Source organism: Camellia sinensis, unplaced genomic scaffold (assembly GCF_055761805.1).
Source record: "Camellia sinensis isolate YWXY unplaced genomic scaffold, ASM5576180v1 Unanchor1, whole genome shotgun sequence".
NCBI classification, from domain to species: domain Eukaryota; kingdom Viridiplantae; phylum Streptophyta; class Magnoliopsida; order Ericales; family Theaceae; genus Camellia; species Camellia sinensis.
This window is the reverse complement of record NW_028128987.1, coordinates 5,535,571-5,555,552: the sequence shown is the minus strand read 5'-3', so window position 1 is coordinate 5,555,552 and position 19,982 is coordinate 5,535,571. Positions and strand designations below refer to the sequence as shown.

At 34.6% G+C, this 19,982-nt stretch overlaps 1 protein-coding gene across 1 annotated transcript; it reads left to right on the top strand.

Moving 5' to 3' along the window:
- The first annotated feature begins 16,572 nt into the window (after positions 1-16,572).
- Positions 16,573-19,516, top strand: LOC114256473 (pentatricopeptide repeat-containing protein At5g27110). The gene has a single exon (XM_028196126.2). The coding sequence runs from the start codon at positions 16,761-16,763 to the stop codon at positions 18,843-18,845; it is 2,085 nt and encodes a 694-aa protein (XP_028051927.2). The 5' UTR covers positions 16,573-16,760; the 3' UTR covers positions 18,846-19,516.
- The last annotated feature ends 466 nt before the right edge of the window (positions 19,517-19,982 follow it).

Sequence of the window (19,982 nt, the reverse complement as noted above, 5' to 3'; positions counted from 1 at the left end):
CTTCCGGAGCTTGGCGCGCTTCCCAAGAATAATTGCAAAACAGAGGCTAATTGGGGCATCCTAGTGAATTTCCGCGCAAGGCAGCCCAAACATACATCATTCATCAGAGTCGAGGCAGTCCCTGGCTTGTATGCCGGTTTATAGCTTTCTTAGATTAATTTGTAAATTAATTAGGATTTTTGTATTTATTCGGGACTGTATTATTCATTCATTCGGGACTGTATATTATTTTATTCGGACCCTCTGCGCGAGGGCACAACTGTAATAAGTGTGCGTGTGTGTGTTATATGTCTTCCAACCCCACGTCTTTCTTCCCTTTTATTTTACCTGCTTATGATGGTTAGATTAGGGCATGTTTCAATTAGCATACAGTATGACAGCATGTTTGCATCATTCATCTGTTTTGCATGCACCGGGCTCGGCGCATCATACTAACTGCATTGTATTTTCAATTCCAAGTTGAATACATGTTAGCTGTAGCATTTCATATGCCATTTTAGAATAGCCGAGCCTGCTATAGTTGCATTTTGCATGTGTTGCATTAGGCATTTCAGTATAATTAGGATCATGCATGGATTTCTAATAAGTTTCTGTTTTGGCTTGGAGTACTCGGTAAGTTTTATGCTTTAGCATCCTTGCATGCGTGTGAGTGACTGCCATGAATAGCATGCTTACCATGAGGCTATATGCTTATGTGATATAACTGCCTTGAATGCTTGTGGGTGAAGGTTGGGTTACTTGGATTGGAACAAATCATCAACTGTGAGTTTTAAGCCCACTAGATAGTGGCAAAACCATCTTTTCTAAGCCCACCCGAGGGTGGCAAAATCTGCATTTTAAGCCTACTTGCGAGTAGCAAACCATCTTTCAAAAACAAACACGAAATGTTTTGTTCCAATTCAGGCGACCCAGTCTATACTTGTATGCTGTGCGCATCACATAGTAAATCTAGGCTAATAACCGGAATAAGAACACACAATGTTTTTCAAAACTAGATATCATGGTTAGTAGAGGCCGATCTTTGATCGGGCGAGCGGGGGTGCTCACGAAGTGACCTTCCCCAATCGTACCCAAGTTCCCGAGCCGAGGCAACTTTGGTGATGACGGACACGTGGCCTTAGGCAACGAGTCAGGGTTTCCTAAATTTCCCAAAATAAAATATTTAGGTGGCGACTCTGTATCTGGTAAAGCAGTCCATGTTTGGCACTTCTTTCTAAAAATCTGTTTTCAAAACGATTTGCTAGATTTGGACTCTTTGGTTCAGACTTAGAACCGTGACAATTTTAGAGTCCTGAGTTGTAGTGACCCCAAATGAATAGAACGGGACTCACCCTCCCGGGGCGTTCGGGGACGTCTACACCAAGTGGTTGGTCCAGTTGGGGGACTAATAAAGTTCATACAAACGAACTACCGCCTTCAACAACACATAAAACAAAACAGGTAGCTCGGTGAAAAGCTTTCCTTAACTGGGGCTCGTGAAATAGGGATCCTGTACGTAAAGAATTTCAATCTCTATCAGAAAAGAAGAAAGAGTCGCCTTCTAATTCCTGGAAATCCAGTCAAAATGATGACTCTGGTAAGGAATGGGGGGTTGACAGATAACTAAACTTGGGGGCTGGACAAACAAGCTCAAAGCCAAGTGGTTGGTCCAGTTGGGGAACTAAATTTAAAACCCAATTGGTTTTACTTGATTTGCTTGTCAAAATCACTATTTACAATTAATTATACACAAACATATTGTTTTCTACGCATTTTTTAAGAAATTGACGATTCTCTTAGTATAAAATAGCAATCAACGCAAGGCCAAAAATGTAAGAAACTTGACTTGTACCCAAATGACAACAAATAATTCAAATAGTCATACTTTTCAATGAAATACACGAACGTTTGGTCGTAACAACGAATGATGCATAGCTAAGTGAAACACAACATTGCCTACATAAGCTTCATTTTTCATTACAGTCTCAATTCAGAAAGTCACATGGCAACAGTGAATTCACTGGTATACCTTACAGTGAGCATGCCATTATTTTGTTCGTATATGCAGATAGATTGTCAAGTCATGTGACTTGGTGCACATGCTTTGGTTTTCTCGATTTTTTGCTAGATTTTTTTATTACAGTGATAACTCATTTCTTATTAATATATGTGGGATTCTTAATTTGGAAAGTCACATGGCAACAGTGAATTCACCGATTTACCTTACAGTGAGCATGTCCTTATTTTCTCGTTATATGTAGATGGATTGTCAAGTCATGTGACTTGGTGCATAGGCTTTGGTTTTCTCGATTTTTTGCTCGATTTTTTTATTACAGTGACAACTCAACACCAATTTGATATATGTGGGATTCTCAATTCATAAAGTCACATGGCAACAATGAATTCACTGATTTACCTTACAGTGAGCATGCCCTTATTTTCTCGGTATATGCAGATGGATTGTCATGTCATGTGACTTGGTGCACAGGCTTTGGTTTTCTCAATTTTTTGCTTGATTTTTTTAGTACAGTGACAACTCATATCTTATTGATATATGTGGGATTCTCAATTCATAAAGTCACATGGCAACAGTGAATTCACTAATTTACCTTATAGCGAGCATGCCTTTATTTTGTCGGTATATACAGATGGATTGTCAAGTCATGTGACTTGGTGCACAGGCTTTGGTTTTATCGATTTTTTGCTCGATTTTTTTATTACAGTGATTCTCAATTCAGAAAGTCACATGCCAACAGTGAATTAACTTATTTACCTTACAGTGAGCATGCCCTTACTTTGTCGGTATATGCAGATGGATTGTCAAGTCACGTGACTTGGTACACAGTATTTGCTTTTCTCAATTTTTTCATTCTAGTGACAACTCATACCTTGTTCTTATATGTGGGATTGTCATGCAGGGGCATCTTTCTAAAGCTGTTCATAACCAACTATATAAACGACTAAAGGTGAAGAGACAACCTTACAACTCATTTCGCCCTACGAAATTATCATTCATTTGTTTTAAAAAATTAGCATGGCTACATGGTTCATGGGAGGGAGTGGGAATCGCAGAGGTGGTAAGAACTTGCAAAGGGGTGACAGTTCATGACGACGAGGGGGAATGGGACGTGGCGATGCTGAAGACGATTCATGGAAGGGAGTGGGAATACCTATTTTAGATTATGCTTGTGGTTATCGTGATAGGTTTGGGAAGCGACATTTTTTGATGCCCAAGTATTATCCAGTTCAAGGAGGTTCATGTATGGATCCATCATATAATCAAACAGGATATGGTTTAGCAGACGCTAGACTTCTGAAGTGGCCCACACTATTTATAGAGCGAGTGCAAATGGAAAGATTATGTCGGGAAAATCGACTGAAGGTGCCAAAAGCACGTTCTGTTGAGATCCAAAAGGAAGATCCTGATAATGTTGATTGACTATGTGAAAGACTACAACGTGAGATTTCTCAAATGCGCCGTAGGTTAGCCCGCGATATGCAGCTATACATAGTTAAGAAGGATGCCCAGAAGAACAGAACAGAGCAGAACCAAATGTTGCGGCTATCAAGGGTATCATGGAGGATCCTGAGCTTGTCTCTGACGCTGAGCTTTCGGATTATTCAGACTCTGAGCCACCTACCGATTTAAGCGCGAATTAGGTGTTAATGTCTACACTTCGACAATATTAGGTCATGCATTAATATGTAATGTCTGTGTTAGACTAAGTGTTTTCGTAATGAGTTTGTCAGATTATCTGGCTAATATTTGTCTGTCTAACTGTTATGTTTATGTATGTATTGTATGTTCAGTTCATGGTATCCAGAATGTATTGTTGTAGGAGACTTATGTCTATACTACCTATGTATTTTTGTGGGAGACTTATGTGTTTTTTCCTCAAGGTTTTCTGAATTACATTATCACCTTCTAACCCAAAACAAAGACAACAGAAAAAAAAAATTATTTAAATGAAAACGGCTTTAGTAAAGCCAAAACAAATTTCTGAATAACACCTTCTAACCCAAAACAAAGACAAGAGAAAAAAATAAAAAATAAAAAACTTTACATGAAAACGGCTTTAGTAAAGCGAAAAGAAATTTCTGAATTACATTATCACCTTCTAACCCAAAACAAAGACAAAAGAAAAAATATATATATTTAAATGAAAACGGCTTTATTAAAGCCCAAACAAATTACGGAATAACACCTTCTAACCCAAAACAAAGAGAAAATAAAATAAAATATTTTTTACATCAAAACGGCTTTACTAAAGCTCAAAAAATTTATGAATTACATTATCACCTTCTAACCCAAAACAAACACAAGAAAAAACAAAATAAATTTACTTTAGTAAAGCCAAAAAAAAATTTTAAATTACACCTTCTAACCCAAAATAAAGACAAAAGAAAAGAAAAAAAAAATTAACATGAGAATGGTTTTAGTAAAACAATTTTAACCCGAAAAATTATTCTGAAATACATTATCACCAAAACAATGACAACAGAAACAAAAAAAAAAAAAAAAAAATTTATTCTTCAGAGTTCAGTTAAACTGAAACTAAATAATTGGTGTATTTATGTAAAAAGCGTGGTTCACAAACACGCTTTCACAAGAAAATTTTTTTTGCCAAAAAGCGTGGTTCATAACCACGTTTTTAGAAGAAAAAAAATTAAGCTAAAAGCGTGGTTCATAACCACGATTTCAGAAAAAAAAAAAAAAATTTAAGTTAAAAGCGTGGTTCAGAACAACGATTTCAGAAGAAAAAAAAATTAATTAAAAGCGCCTTTCATAACCGTGCTTTATTAATTAAAAGCGCGTTTTGTAACCACGCTTTTAAGACTTCCTAATTTTCACACGGGACAGGCACACAGACGTTGAAAGCGTGGTTGTGAACCACGTTTTAGCTTATTTTGGGAATTCTTTCAAGACTAGGCTTAGTTTGAGAATTGAATTGATAATTTGGCTTATTTAGGGAAATGGCCCTACTAAATAAGCTAGTTGGCACTTTCCCCAATATATTAGTCTTCTTAACCACTTATGATTTCTAAGTTAAAGATTATGATTACTTATGACACATAATAATATTAGTTATGATAATACATTAGTTATACTATTTGTAATAATTAAATTTGTAAAGGACATAATTTATATATAATACACTTCTATAATTGTTTTTGTATATGATTCATATAGTATTAGCGTCTCTTCCAAATAATGACTCTTTTTTATACTAAAAATTTGGTGCCATTTCCCAAAATAAGCCTAACAATTAACCTATTTCCCAAACTAACTTTAGTTTAGCCGAAATTCTCAAAATAAGCTGAACGCTATTCGAAACCACACTTTCACCATATTTCTGTCCCAACCATGGAAAGTTGAAAAAATCATAAAAGCGTGGTTACAAACTACGCTTTTAATTAAGAAAGCGTGGTTACAAACCACGCGTTTAAGGAAATCTGTTTTGTATAGAAAGCGTGGTTAGAAATCACGCTTTTCAAGAAAACTATTTTGTAAATAAAACGTGGTTAGAAACCATACTTTTAACGAAAATTTGGTTTTAAAACCACACTTTTATAACATATATAAAAACGGAAAAATTAGTCTAAGGTCCCTCTCCCAATTTTAGTAATGGAAGAGATCCACAATATTATTTTATAATGTCTAAGGTCCCTCAACCCCACACCCATGTATTACAGAGAAATTTGGTATAAGTTTCAAACCTTCACCCTTCTCTCTCTCAGACTCACGCCTCACCTCTTCCAAACCCACCACCCAATTCAGAAATCCGATCCCACACATCATTCGGAACCGGCACAACGGCCAATAGCACGAGAGCTTATTAAATACTATAAAACTATTGTACAGTAGGTTTCTTCACCATAACAGAGTGCGAGAAGTGAAGAAGGTTCAATGGCTAGTCAAACCAAACCCAAACCAGCCCTTCCATGGAAGATCAAACTCTTACTCTCCGCCTACACCTTCGCCGTCAACACCTCTCGCCGCCCCAACGGCACCGTCAACCGCCGCCTCACCACCTTCCTCGACCTCAAATCTCCTCCCTCCGCCACCAAACCCATCCACGGCGTTGCCACCTCCAACACTACAATCGACTCTTCTCTCAATCTCTGGTTCCGCTTCTACACCCCCACCGCCATCACATCCACCGCACCACCATCGTTTTCGTACCATTCTCGGACGATGGAGACTACGCCGACGATGCGGCGGGCTTTGGGACTGGAGTGGTAGAAGAAGCAGAGGTCGCCGAGGCGCATGGACTTGAGGTTCTTCTGGGCTGTTTCTCTTTCCCAATTTTCTATTTTTTGCAGACTCTAAATTCCAAGGATTACTTTATATGTTGAATTCATTATGAATATAGACATAAATATGGTTATTGGATCAAGTCTCTTTTTGTAGTATAAAAATAATGTTGGATCAAATCACTGAAGCCATCAAACTGCAGACAACAAGTGAATTTCTCTGGTTGGAGGGGATTTTCTCTGGGATTGAGTAAATTTCTCTTGAGTGGAGAGGGAAATTTCTCTAGATTGAGTAAATTTCTAGTTTGTTGAATTAAAAATGCTCTTGTTTTGAGAAAGTCTTGCAGATAACAAGCAGACTTCATAGTTTTGGCTATAGAAAACACACCTGATAAAAATTGATGTTATTACTATATTCAAATGAGCAATTCATTGAGAACAATGCCCACCAAGTGTTTTCAGAAAAGTACCAAAGCTGTGTTATCTGAACTTATGTCTTTAATTTTCTTTCAATGGACTCTTTGGCTTCTAAGAAAATCAGAATTTCTCTGGTGATGGATCCAAAATTTCTCTGGTGATGGCTTCTGAGAATATCAGAATTTCTCTGGGAAGAGAATTTCTCTAGGATGGATCCAGAATTTCTCTGGGAACAAAATTTCTCTAAGATGGATCTAGAATTTTTATTTATTACAGATATGTGACATATTCTCAGCTGTGAATATGGACTACTATGAGCGCTTGCCTTTTAGAAGTGCTTGAGCTCGTAGATTGGAAGGAAATTTTCTTTTGCATGCTAGGGTGGCTGCTTAGAGTGTAATTTGTGCTCTGCTATTGATATATCTATAAATAGGTTGCTGGAGCTGTGTCAAGTAGCTCTTGCTGTTGTTGCTGTCAATGGTAGCCCAATTTTGAAGGTAATTAGGTTCTTGTCATTTTGTTTTGTAACCCAGTATATAGGTGGTCCTCAAGACAACCTTGAATGGCTTGGGGTTTGCCCTTGTAGATTGTACTCTTTTTTCAACAAAATCGAAATTTCTCTGGAGAGAAACAGAGAATTTCTCTGGGTTAGAGAGAATTTCTCTGGACAGAATTTCTCTAGATCAAATTGAGGGACTTTAGACATTATGAAAATATTAGATGTCCTTTATACTATAAAGTCTTAATACCAAGGACCCTAAAAAAAACCCCTATAAAAACACCCACCCACCTCATTTGCAACCACGTTTTTTACACTTCGTTTTTTTTGCCCTCCGGACCACGCTTTGCTCTCTCTCACTCTCTCTCTCTTTGTGGGTTCTCTGTTCTCTCTCTCTGTGGGTCGCTCTCTGCTTCCTCTCTCGTTGGTATGACTGTCTGTCTGTCTCTCTCTCTCTCAGTTTGAATTTTATATGTGTTTATTTTGTTTGTGAAAATATGAATGTGGGTACAATGTGGGTAGAATAGGGTTTGTGAATGTGAAAATATTGTGAATTGAAATTGACATCAATGTGGGTAGAATAGGCTTTGTGAATTGAAATTGTGATTTTGAATTGGTAAAATCTTGTGGTTTTGAATTGTGAAAATGTTCTAGGGTTTTCAATTGAATTTGAAATCAGAAATTAGGGCTAGGGCTAACCCAAATTTTTGTTTGAATTTGTCTGACAATTCTAGGGTTAGGGTTTCATATCCGTATCTATATATGTATATTTGATTTGTTTGGTATTATTATTATTATTATTCAAAATTAAAGAAAGGTTGACACACTTATATAATTTCCATTTTAGTGCAAAAACAATTTTTAAAATTAGAAAAGAACTTATTATTGTTTCCTAAAATGTGAATTGGTATAAAAAAAAAAAAAACAAAAATAGCATACAAACTATAATTTTTGAAAAATAAAAACAAAAAACGAATACAGTATAAAACAAATAATTACGTTGTATTTAAATCTTAATATTTTAGTCCAGTTCTATTGCATACACGCATTTTTTACTCTACTTGTTCACAATGGGTGTGCGACCCAAATCAGAGGTGGGGTGGGTGCTGTGAAGGAGTTCACAGCATTGGTGATGTGCCCCCTAAACGACGTAGTTTGATAGATATTTTCGAACTCCTCATCAGGTCTACGTTCGTAGGCCAAATCCACTGTTTTTGGCTTATGCTTACTTCCATTTGTTGTCCATAATGCCAAATCCATTTTATGCCATAAATTTTGTGAATATTATATGAAAAAAGACATAACTAAAGGCCTTTTTGTCACGACCCAAACCCGGCCCTATGGGTTTAGTACCGTAACCGGCCAGTAATCCGAGATTACCGAAGGCCTGCAGAACAGTAATACAGTAAAACAGAGTACAGGGCCTGGCGGAAGCCAATACAGTAATTAAATAGTGTCCATTGAGCTGTGACAGTCTGTATGCAAAAAGGCTTTTCATACATTCACACATAAACAGTACAGAACAGTAAGTACAATATTTACATCCATTCAAACTAGGGACTCAACCCTATAGAACAATACAGAAAACATTCCGTCTGTACAAAACAGTACGGTCTATACAAAATTTACAGTCACCCAGTACAGGGACCTAATCCCTTGATAGCAGTACGGTAAACAGTCAGTCTATACAGTACAGTTAGACAGTATGAAGACAGGTGGGGGAAAACAAACAAAACACCCCCAAGCCATAACATGGCAACTCGGAACCTCGCAGTGAGGCACAAAGGCTGGCTTGACAAAACTGGAGTTACCCTGACGCTCCTAGCTCCGTTCTGGTGCCTGTACACCTACATATATATATGAGCAGTGAGCTAAAGCCCAGTGAATAACATAAAGCATAAAGGGGTTTAGAATGAATGTCCTTACAGTAATGAAAACAGTTCAATTCAATCAGTATTTCAGTTGTTCAGTACAGTAAACAGTCATATGTGGTACATCCATTAGCATAACAGTAACAGTAGGTCTTGAAAGACCGAACAGTAATGATGGCCATCAGTCAGTAAACAGTAGTGGTCCCACGAGGGAACCGACAGAGAATTCTGTCGCAGTAACAGTAACAGTAAACAGTAAGTACTAAGGATGCCACAGTACAGTTCAGAAATAAAGGACATACATTCATTCAGTAAATAATACCAGTTTAATAAACAGTTCAGTTCAGTATTCAAAAGATAATCAGTTGAACATATCTTTACACAATTGTTACTCACAGAGTTTGGGCTACAGTATTCTAGAGCGTGTCTCCCCAGTTGCCAACCCTACACAGTTCACAGGTTGAACACACTAAGCTACACAGTTGGGAAATTTCATAACTTAATCCCTAATTTGCCTCGGTGTGTTCTACAATGATATCCTCATCAAGATGCCTTAAACTAGGCCTAAGAATGCCTAGGATGGGATGAGGATGCAGAAATACACTTAGAAAATATTTTGCAAAGTTTGCTGAAAATAAGAGCCTCGCTCGAGCGAGACTTTCTACGCTCGAGCGCAAGTCCAAAATCAAAGGCTTCGCTCGAGCGAGGAATCCTTCGCTCGAGCGGTCTGCAAAACAGTAAAAGTACTGGATGCTGAAATTTTACGCGCGATCGTCGCTCGATGGTCGCTCGAGCGGAGCCCTGGACAAAGGTGCTCGCTCGAGCGGGGAATCCTTCGCTCGAGCGAGGAAGCCAAATCTGGAATTTCCAGATTTGCCTCCCAAGCTCAAACCAAGCATTCAACCACTCCAAACTCGACCTCTTGGGCCCAAATTCTGGAAAACATCATTAAATTCAATGTATAACAAGTTTCAAAGCTCAATTTATGAATTCAAGCCCCAAAGGTGAGTCAATTAAAGCCTCATTCAAACCCATTTTCAAAAATATGAAGAACATGCAAACATGCATGGACTTAAACCAAATCAAAGCTTCAAAGCTTGTTCAAATGAGCTCATTCTTTTCAAAACAAGATGAAAACATGGTCTACTCTTACAACATGGACATGCATGTAACCATTTACCATGAATTCAACTCAAAACTCATTAATTCAACCATGCATGCAAGAAATGAGCTTCAATTCACCATTAATGACCCAAATCATGACTTAGTTCTACAATGAAGCATGAACCATGCAAGAACTAGTTCAATAGCATCAATAAGAAGATAAGATCCTTACCTAGAGCTTGAATTAGAAGACTAGGAGCTCAAATATGCAATCTATACTTCAATTCCTTCAATTCTCCAAGCAAAACCCAAGGTAGAATTCAATTCCTCTCACTCTCTCTCCTCTCTTCCCTCTTGGTCGGCAATGAGAAGGAAAATGGCTGAGGAAATGTTGTTCTTGGCTCAAGTATGTGTGTGAGATAGTGGCCCACTCAATGGCAAAACGGTAATTAAGTCCAACTCTTCAATTGGCTTATTTTAATCTAATTTAATCACACCTAATCAGTTTTTCGATAATTATACCATAAAATCACATAAATTATGAGGGTCACGGAACATCAATCGGTTTCTAATTCGGCCGCCGATAAGGCCTTCAATTAGCAGTTTAAACATATAAACATGAACAGATAATCAGACAATCAAACAGATAGAATGCAATTTAACTAACATATACTCAATCAATTCAGTTTCAATTTCAGTCAGTCAGTTATCAGTCATTATCCGTTTCGTTTAACAGTAATCGGTGATTATCGGTAATCGGTCAGTCATTAATCAGTAAACAGTATGAGGGTTGTTACACTTTTGGATCACCACTACAATAATGTCATCACTAACACCACAATAGGTTTTCACCAAAAATCACAAATGTCGTAACTAAGGCATATGATAGATACATTTTTAAAGAGTGTGTACCGTATAATTCTCCATTGGTTTTATTTCTATATCATTGCTCTTATCATATATGTACATAATCAAATACAATTGTGCCACGTACCCAAAAACATTATCCAAAAATTAAATATGTAAAGAAAATTTATTTTACACATAACTCACACCACTCTAACTTTAACTCTACACCTTACGTTTTATTTTTAGGATAAATTTTGATTACGTTTTACTTACATTAGGATTGAGTTGAAAGGCTCGTGGGGCTCAATAATAATCTCATTTCAATGATTTAAATCGTTAAATTTTTTAGGCATTTCATATATTTCATCTATAAAAAATTACATTTATCTAATAATTGTAGCATTTTTATTTTATGGTGTCTGTGTCCAAAAAAATAAATAATTTATTTTCAAAACATGCATGTTGTCTATTTTTTTTAGAAAAAAACGCAATAAAATAAAATGGTTACGATTATTAGATCGACTTAATTTTTTTTTCATGGATGATATACATTGAGAATTCTAAGAAATCAATAATTTGAATTATCAAAATATGATCTATAATAAACCCCACAAACTCGTCAATTGAACTTGTTAAAAAGTTAATCCATTGAGTTAATCTATACCCAACTATCTAATTACATTATTTGAAGAATTTAAAACATGAAATAGAGTTGGCATTGATAATTGACAGAAAATGGACGTTAGTATGTTGCCGTTTGACAAAAAAAAATTTAGTTGATTTTTTAGAGTTGAGATTTTTTTAGCTTGGAACTAAAAAGTTTGTTTGGCAATTTTTTTTTTTTTTTTGAATGTTGTGAGAAAAAATAAAATAATTATTGTTTAGATGTAACATTTTGTTTTGTTAACTTATTTAGTCTATTTTATTTTTTTTTATACTTTTTTAATCTCAACCAACTTAGTCAAACGAAACCTATATTTGTTTAAATAGGAAGAAACGGCGAGTTGGCCTCACCTCAGGAGGTAGACTTGAGGGAAGAATTCGAAAATATTCGACAAACTGCGTCGTTTAGGGACACAACACCAATGCTATCAATCGCCTCACAGCACCCACCCCTCTCCCACCCAAATCACGTGAAATTAAATGCATGACTTAGGCTTGAAGTTATTTGTATAGCTTTTCTTCATAATATAATTATACTTTCTCCAAAATTTTAACAGTAATAAGTCCGAGAATTCATAATCTAAACATAAAATTAGACACAAAAAATAAATAAATAGATAAGATCTTGTAAAAGTAGGTTTCACCAACAAGTCTTAAAAGTATTCATCTATACACCTTTGTGGCCGATTCCATACTTGATTTTTGTATTCGTAGCATTATTGAAACTGTAAAGCCCGATCATTTGATATTATTTTTCTTGGTTAATTACACCAAGATTACTTTAATTATTAGCAAATATTAGTTTACCACTCCTTATTTATGAACTTATATACTTTGACTCCCAATTATAAAACTTGTACAAATGGTTTTTTTTTTTTTTAAGATAGGACAAATGTCATTATTTTTAAGAGGTGAAAATTATGAATTTTTATAATTGAAGGATAAAAATATACGAGTTTAAAGATGAGTAGAATCATTAATAGTTGAGAAGGGTTTTTATTTTTTGATTGTTAGACAAATGTTTACAACAATAATGAAAAATAAAAAATTTAAACTCGCTTAAAACAGATAATAAGAATCTTATAAAAATTGTAAATTCTGTATAAAAATGAGTGCAAGAGAGAATGAATAATTCTTTTAAACTCCCTTAAAGACTTTTTTTTTAAAATTATTTTTTATATTTATTAGTATTGTTTGAACATAATTACTAAAATTTGTGTATACAGATAAAGATATTAAGGAATCATTTGAAGAACTGAAAAAGATAAAAATAAATAAATAAATGATTTTGTTACTTCATGGTTTACCAAAATTCCGTACACAATTTAACCCATGATTTGGGAGTTAGTGATGTCCATGTGGAAATAATTTGTAATTATAAGTATAAATTGCTAGCACAATTAGGGTTTGAATTATCAGTCGTTATTTAACCCATTTAGTGCCGAGATTTTAGATTTTACACTTTGAATACCGTTATTTATCAATATATTAACTGACATTGTCGGATATTGATTGATATATATGATTGTATTGGTAATATCAATACGTATATTTTGTTAAATGTTACTTCATAGTTTACCAAAATTCAGTACACAATATTTAAAAATATAAAATTATATGAAAACAATAATTTAAATGCAACAAAATTTCACTTAAATGTTACTCTTCTTATATTTTTAATTGCAAAGTTACTAATTAACCTTGCATAATGAAGCTTATCTATTATATCCTTTTCAATGGATAATATAATAAACTACAAAATTACTAATTAAACATTACTCTTTTTAATTATTATTTTTTTTTGGTTTAGCTGGATTAAAAATAATAATTTTGGACCTTTTGGAGTTGGATTCCGTTTGAGTGAGGCTTATTAAGAATATTTTAATTTTGAACTTAGTATAAAATGTAAAAAATTTAAGTGTTTTAGTGTTATTGTATTTAAAAAAATGAAATCATATATATTATATAAAACTATATTTGATTAATATAATGGAGATGGAGGTGAGAAGAGGAAAATGCGTCTCCACAAGTAATTCTATTTAAACATCCTTACTTATCTTAGTATATACCATTTATTCATTTTACACCATACACAAATTATAACTTTTAATTTTGTCTCAATACACATCATTTTACACCATACACAAATTAAAACATTGATTAGTATAATGGAGATAGTCTATGTAATGGATGCCGGGCAAGAGGAGAGGAATGCTATGAAGATGGTGATGATCGGAAGAGAGGGAGGTGACTGCCGGTGGTAAGAAATGGCAAAGGTTAGGGTTGAGTTGGGAGGGAGGGAGGGAGGGAGGGAGGGAGAGAGAAAAGGAGGGGTGTGTCGTTAATTTGATTGAAGGATAGAAATGTAATAAAAAAATTTATAAAAAAGATGTGTATTGAATTAATTAAGTGTGTGAAATATAATTTCCCCGTCCCCATCCTATTTTTTCATTGAAGTAATATTGGGAAAAATTACCATCTCTATTCAAAACTCAATTAAGTTATTATATTTGAATTTTGTATGTAATTTATTTAAATTTTGTATGACCTCTTACCATAAAAATTGTTGAAGTGGACAAAAAGGGAGTTTTTTTTTTTGGTAGTGTACCAGTTTTCTAACAAATGTTAAATATACCTAATTCATGTAATTCAGAAGTAGGTGCAAATGTTATGAATTTGTAATTTTATATTTAAATTTGTAGATAGATTTTGATAAATAAAAAGAATTAATTAACAATGTTAGTCGGTTTGATTAATAAGAAAAAAAAATCCTTAAGCAATATTAAATGTGATAGTGATTGTATGCAGAGAGCCTTTTTTTTTTTTTTTTAATGTGATATCCTTCATTTATATAACAAAATACATTGCATGTCTATTTGTGTCAAAATCACAATATCAAATTTAAATTTTAGTACAAGTTTTAACAGAATACATAGATTTCTTTAAAAGTGTGGTTTGTAACCACGCTTTCTTAATTAAAAGCGTGTTTCGCAACAGCATTTTTATGATTTTACAATTTTACCACGCCTGGGACGGAAATATTGTGAAAGCGTGGTTTCTAATAACGTTTCAATTTATTTTAGGAATTTCGCCCAAACTAGGCCTAGTTTGGGAAATAGGTTACTATTTTAGCTTATTTTGGGAAAAGCCCCAAAAATTTGTGCAAAAAAACAACTTTATTGGAGAATTTAATCAAACTTCAGAGACAAAAACACATTTTTTTTTTTTTTGAAAAGTTCAACACATATCCACTATTATCAAAACATCCTTAATGACTAATTTAATATTTTAAACTTTAAAATGATATAACTTTTGATTTAAATGTCTTTTTTTTAATAAAATTAGTACTTTTAGAATACTTGGGTCAAGATTTATCAAATAAGATCTATGTCGGTTATGAAATTTATTTAAAAAAAAAAATAGTAAAATTTTTACTGTCGAAATTAACATCAATTGTAAAATTTTACTCTATCTCACAATAAAATTTTATTTTGAGTCATAATAAATTTTATTATTTAAATAGTGAAATAATTATCAGCGCTAAGCATCGGTCTCTATAATAGTTAATAAACAATTACGAAAACATAACTTTAACGGAGTAAAATTTTACTATTAATTTAAAACAACACGTCATCAAATAAATGACATATTACATATTATTATAACAAAAATGTCTAAGACCCTTTTTTTCTCACTCCCATTGACCCCCTCTCTCTGTCATTGGCTGGATTTTCTTTTTCTTTTTTCCTTTGTCCTCCAATCACCACCTGTCACGTGTGTGTGTGGGGTGGTGGGGGTGGTGATTGGATGGAGGGGGTCTCCATCACTCCTCTTATTATAATAAATCAGAGTAAAATTTTACACACTTCTAAACCGATCATAAAGTAAAATAAAGTAAAATTAATCTAATGGTAACAAAAATATTATCATTCAATCAAATTCAATAAAAAATAATCATAATAAACGAAATATACATTGTTCAATTTTCAATCTTATCTAAAAAAGTTTCAATAATCATGTACTCTTCATCAAAATCAAATTTGATTTTTTTCCCCCAAATTCAGATGAATTGTAAGGTTTATAATTAGTTAGGACTACGAACTCTATGGAATACTATCGATGAAGAAAAGAGCGCGTTGAAAGATTTTATTCAAATCCATACCATATATATCGAATGGCAAGATCCTGAATGAAAAAATGGAAACATTTTTTTTGTCACTGAGGAAGAAAACGCTACTTCTTGAGAGAGTTTATAAAGTAAAATAGTTGAGATTGTCATTTTCACTAAAAATGGACTCAACAATGGTGTGTTTGACCAAATAACCCATTCATTTATTTATGACTAGTTGTGGTCCGAGATGGATCTACAAAACAAAGTGAGGTAAATTATAAATACATTTTTTTAGATTTGATTAAAATACGAATCGTCTTTTGTGTTTTGAAAATTACATTTTACTTTTTGAGATTTATAATTTCCTAATAAATTGCCCATTTTATTAATAAATTATTAAGTCAATTAACAGTTTTTAATGCGGTGATGCTACATGTACTAACTAGTGTACCAACATTAATTATGACATTATTATTGACCCCACTTATTAATCAAATTACAAATACAAAAAACCTCTTAAATTATGTCACATCATTAATTAGTACACTAATTAATACATTAACTAGTGTATATAGCATTATTCTTTTTAATGATGCTAGAAACATATTTCAATTAATAATTTAAGTAATTTTATTATTATGTCGGAGAGTAATTATAAATTTTATTTTTATAATTAATTCTATTAAATAAAAATTTTTGACAAGAAAATATTTATAATTTTTTAAATCATCAGAAGTAATTTATATTTTAAACAAATTTCGGAACGTATTTATAATTTAGCCAATAGATGTGGAGTATGGTAGTATTATGCATGGAGCAAAAAATAGTCCAAAATAGTTGCAACGCCCTGCGCCCGAAAGCGCGTGCAGTTCCTTTCCGGGAATCAAAATCTTCTACATGGGGTTGAGATTTGTCTCACAAACATTTCTCTCTCTCTTCTTTTATTTTGTTATAGGAGTATTATTTTTAGGGTAATATTCTTTTATTTTTGTTTTTGTAAACATTATTTTGGATGGGCACCCAAAAGCTATTGACTCTATTAAGAGTGTGCATCAGTTCTAAGTCATTGAAACAAGGCAAACTCATTCACCAGAAAGTAATTACTTTAGGCTTACATAACAACATTGTCTTGTCCAAAAACCTCATCAACCTCTACTTCTCTTGCCAATTCTTTGAATCTGCTAGGCTAGTTTTTCAATCCATTGACAACCCATTAGATATTTCTTTGTGGAATGGCCTTATGGCAGCTTGCACCAAGAACTTCATGTTCACTGATGCTCTTGAGCTCTTTGAGAGGTTGTTCCACTTCCCTTATCTAAAACCTGATAGTTATACATACCCAAGTGTTCTAAAGGCTTGTGGTGGATTGGGCAGAGTTGATTATGGTCAAATGGTTCACACCCATGTGATAAAAAGTGGAGTTTTAATAGATGTTGTGGTTACTAGTTCTATAGTGGGAATGTATGCAAAGTGTGGTATGTTTGGCTTGGCATTGCAATTGTTTGATGAAATGCCTGAAAGAGATGTGGCTTGTTGGAATACTGTAATCTCTTGTTACTATCAAAATGGGCAATGTGAGAAAGCACTGGAGTTGTTTGAGAAAATGAGGGTTTTTGGGTTTGAGCCTGATTCAGTGACAATTACGACTGCTATGTCGTCGTGCGCAAGGCTTTTGGATTTGGAAAAAGGGAAGCGAATTCACAACGAATTGATGAAAAATGGGTTTGTGTTGGATGGTTATGTTAGCTCTGCCCTTGTTGACATGTATGGAAAATGTGGTTGTTTAGAGACGGCTATGGAGGTTTTTGAGCAAATGCGAACGAAGAGCTTGGTTTCTTGGAATTCCATTATAGCAGGATACAGTTCAATTGGTGATAGCAACTCATGCATTGAGCTATTTGGAAGAATGAAAGAAGAAGGAATTACACCCACCTCAACCACGTTAAGCAGCTTACTTATGTCTTGTTCTAGATCAGCTGACCTCCTACTTGGAAAATTTGTTCATGGATATATAATAAGAAACTGCGTGGAGACAGATATCTTTGTTAACAGCTCACTTCTTGATCTGTATTTCAAATGTGGAAGTGTTGTCTCAGCTGAAAGTGCCTTTGAGAAGATGCCAAGAACAAATGTTGTAGCTTGGAATGTAATGATTTCGGGATATGTCTCAGCCGGATCTTACTTTCAGGCTCTTCGCATCTTCAGTGACATGAAAAACGCTGGAGTAAAACCAGACGCCATTACATTTACTACCATCTTAACTGCTTGTTCACGGCTAGCAGCCTTAGAACAAGGTAAGGAGATTCACAAGTGTATCATTGAATGTAAGTTTGAATCCAATGAAATAGTCATGGGAGCTCTACTAGACATGTATGCTAAATGTGGTGTGGTTGATGAAGCTCTTCATGTTTTTAGTCAATTACCTGAGAGAGACGTTGTATCATGGACTTCAATGATCACGGCTTATGGCACTCATGGCCAACCTTTTGAAGCTTTGAAGCTTTTCAGTAAAATGCAGCAAACCAATACAAAACCAGACAGAGTTACTTTCCTTGCATTAATGTCTGCATGTAGCCATGCAGGATTAGTGGATGAGGGGTGTTATTATTTCAATTCAATGGTCGCTGATTATCGAATCAAACCCACAGTTGAAGATTATTCATGCTTGATTGATCTTCTTGGGCGTGCTGGGAGATTGTGTGAAGCATATGGGATTCTCCAAAGAACCGAAAGCATCAGAGATGATGTTGGCTTGCTAAGTACATTGTTTTCTGCATGCCATTTGCATGGAGAATTAGAATTAGGGGAGGAAATTGCAAGATTTCTTATTGAGAAGGATCGCAATGACCCATCAACTTACATTGTATTAGCAAACATGTATGCTTCTGCCAAGAGATGGGATGAAGCACGCAAAGTGAGACTAAGGATGAAAGAGCTTGGCTTGAAAAAGAACCCTGGCTGTAGTTGGATTGAAGTTGGCAAGAGGATCCAACCTTTCTTTGTTGAGGATAAATCACATCCAGAAGCTGAGCTGGTATATGATTGTCTAGCAAGTATCGCGGTTCACATGGAAAAGGATGAACTGGAATTGAATTAGATATAATAAATAGCATGTACTGTCTAGCACGAGGTGCTTGTATTCAAATTTCAAATTGGACAGAAATTTCTTCATGATGGAGCAACACAAATGAGAATTTTAGAGAATGCAAGTGGTCAGCTTTACAAATCTTTAGAGGTAAGGAGATGCATGAGAAATTGTTTGGTTTCATTAATTTGAGTCCTGCTCAAAACAGAAGAGGAAAAAATTAATTGGTCCTTGATTGGATTATAAAATTCTCGAGGGCATGAAAATTGATTAATAGCCATAATTCATAGCCTTTTTTTTGAACAAAGGTTTTGTTATGGTATTGGGTTTTGCAAATGGATCTTCCCATTTGTCAATGAAGACAACGTGCTCAACAAAAAACTCTTCGAAGGCACAGGGAGTTCGGTAGAAGAATAAGTTACACTAGCAATGTGAAAGAATGGAGCCAGACTTCTGTGGTTCCAAGTATCTCCTCAGCTGTCAGGCACCGGAGAACCTGAAGGTGAGTACAATATTTACTCTTCTAGTTTCATCAAATGACACCAGGATTCATAGGCCAGTGTTACAAATAAACTTTTGACTGTCATTTAAACACTTGGAAGTTGGAACTGATTACAATCAGCATTTGTTGATAGACAAATTTTGTACACATTTGTGACAAAGATTTCCGTTTAACAAATCCAATTAAATGATAAGACACATGATGCAGTTGCAATTCCATTTCCTGCTAAAAAGAGGAGGAGGGGGGGGGGGGGGGGGGGGGGGGAAGAAAAATGAAAAAAAGAGGCAAACTATGAAGTACACCCAGTTAAGTCCTTAATAGATGGGGGTTTGGGAGGGGTAGATTGGGTACATACAGACCTAAACATTGACATAATTTGCTCAAAGTTGCCATCACCTCAGGTTTGAACTCACAACCTCGACAGTGGTTAAAACTCGTCCTATCAGCCTTGAGGTTGTGGGTTTGATCATGAGGGCAGTCACTTTGTGCAAATAACGACGAAGGTTTGGTCTGTACCAATTTATCTCTTCAAGTCCTCAATCCAATGGGGACTAAACTGCAAACAACTTAATAAATACATATTTTAAGTAGGTAGGAGAGCAGAGAGAATTTCATTTTAACAAATTAAACATTATTGAGTTGCTCAT

Excerpts from the sequence above, each read along its gene's own strand:
- LOC114256473 (XM_028196126.2), top strand. The coding sequence starts at position 16,761 with ATGGGCACCCAAAAGCTATTGACTCTATTAAGAGTGTGCATCAGTTCT.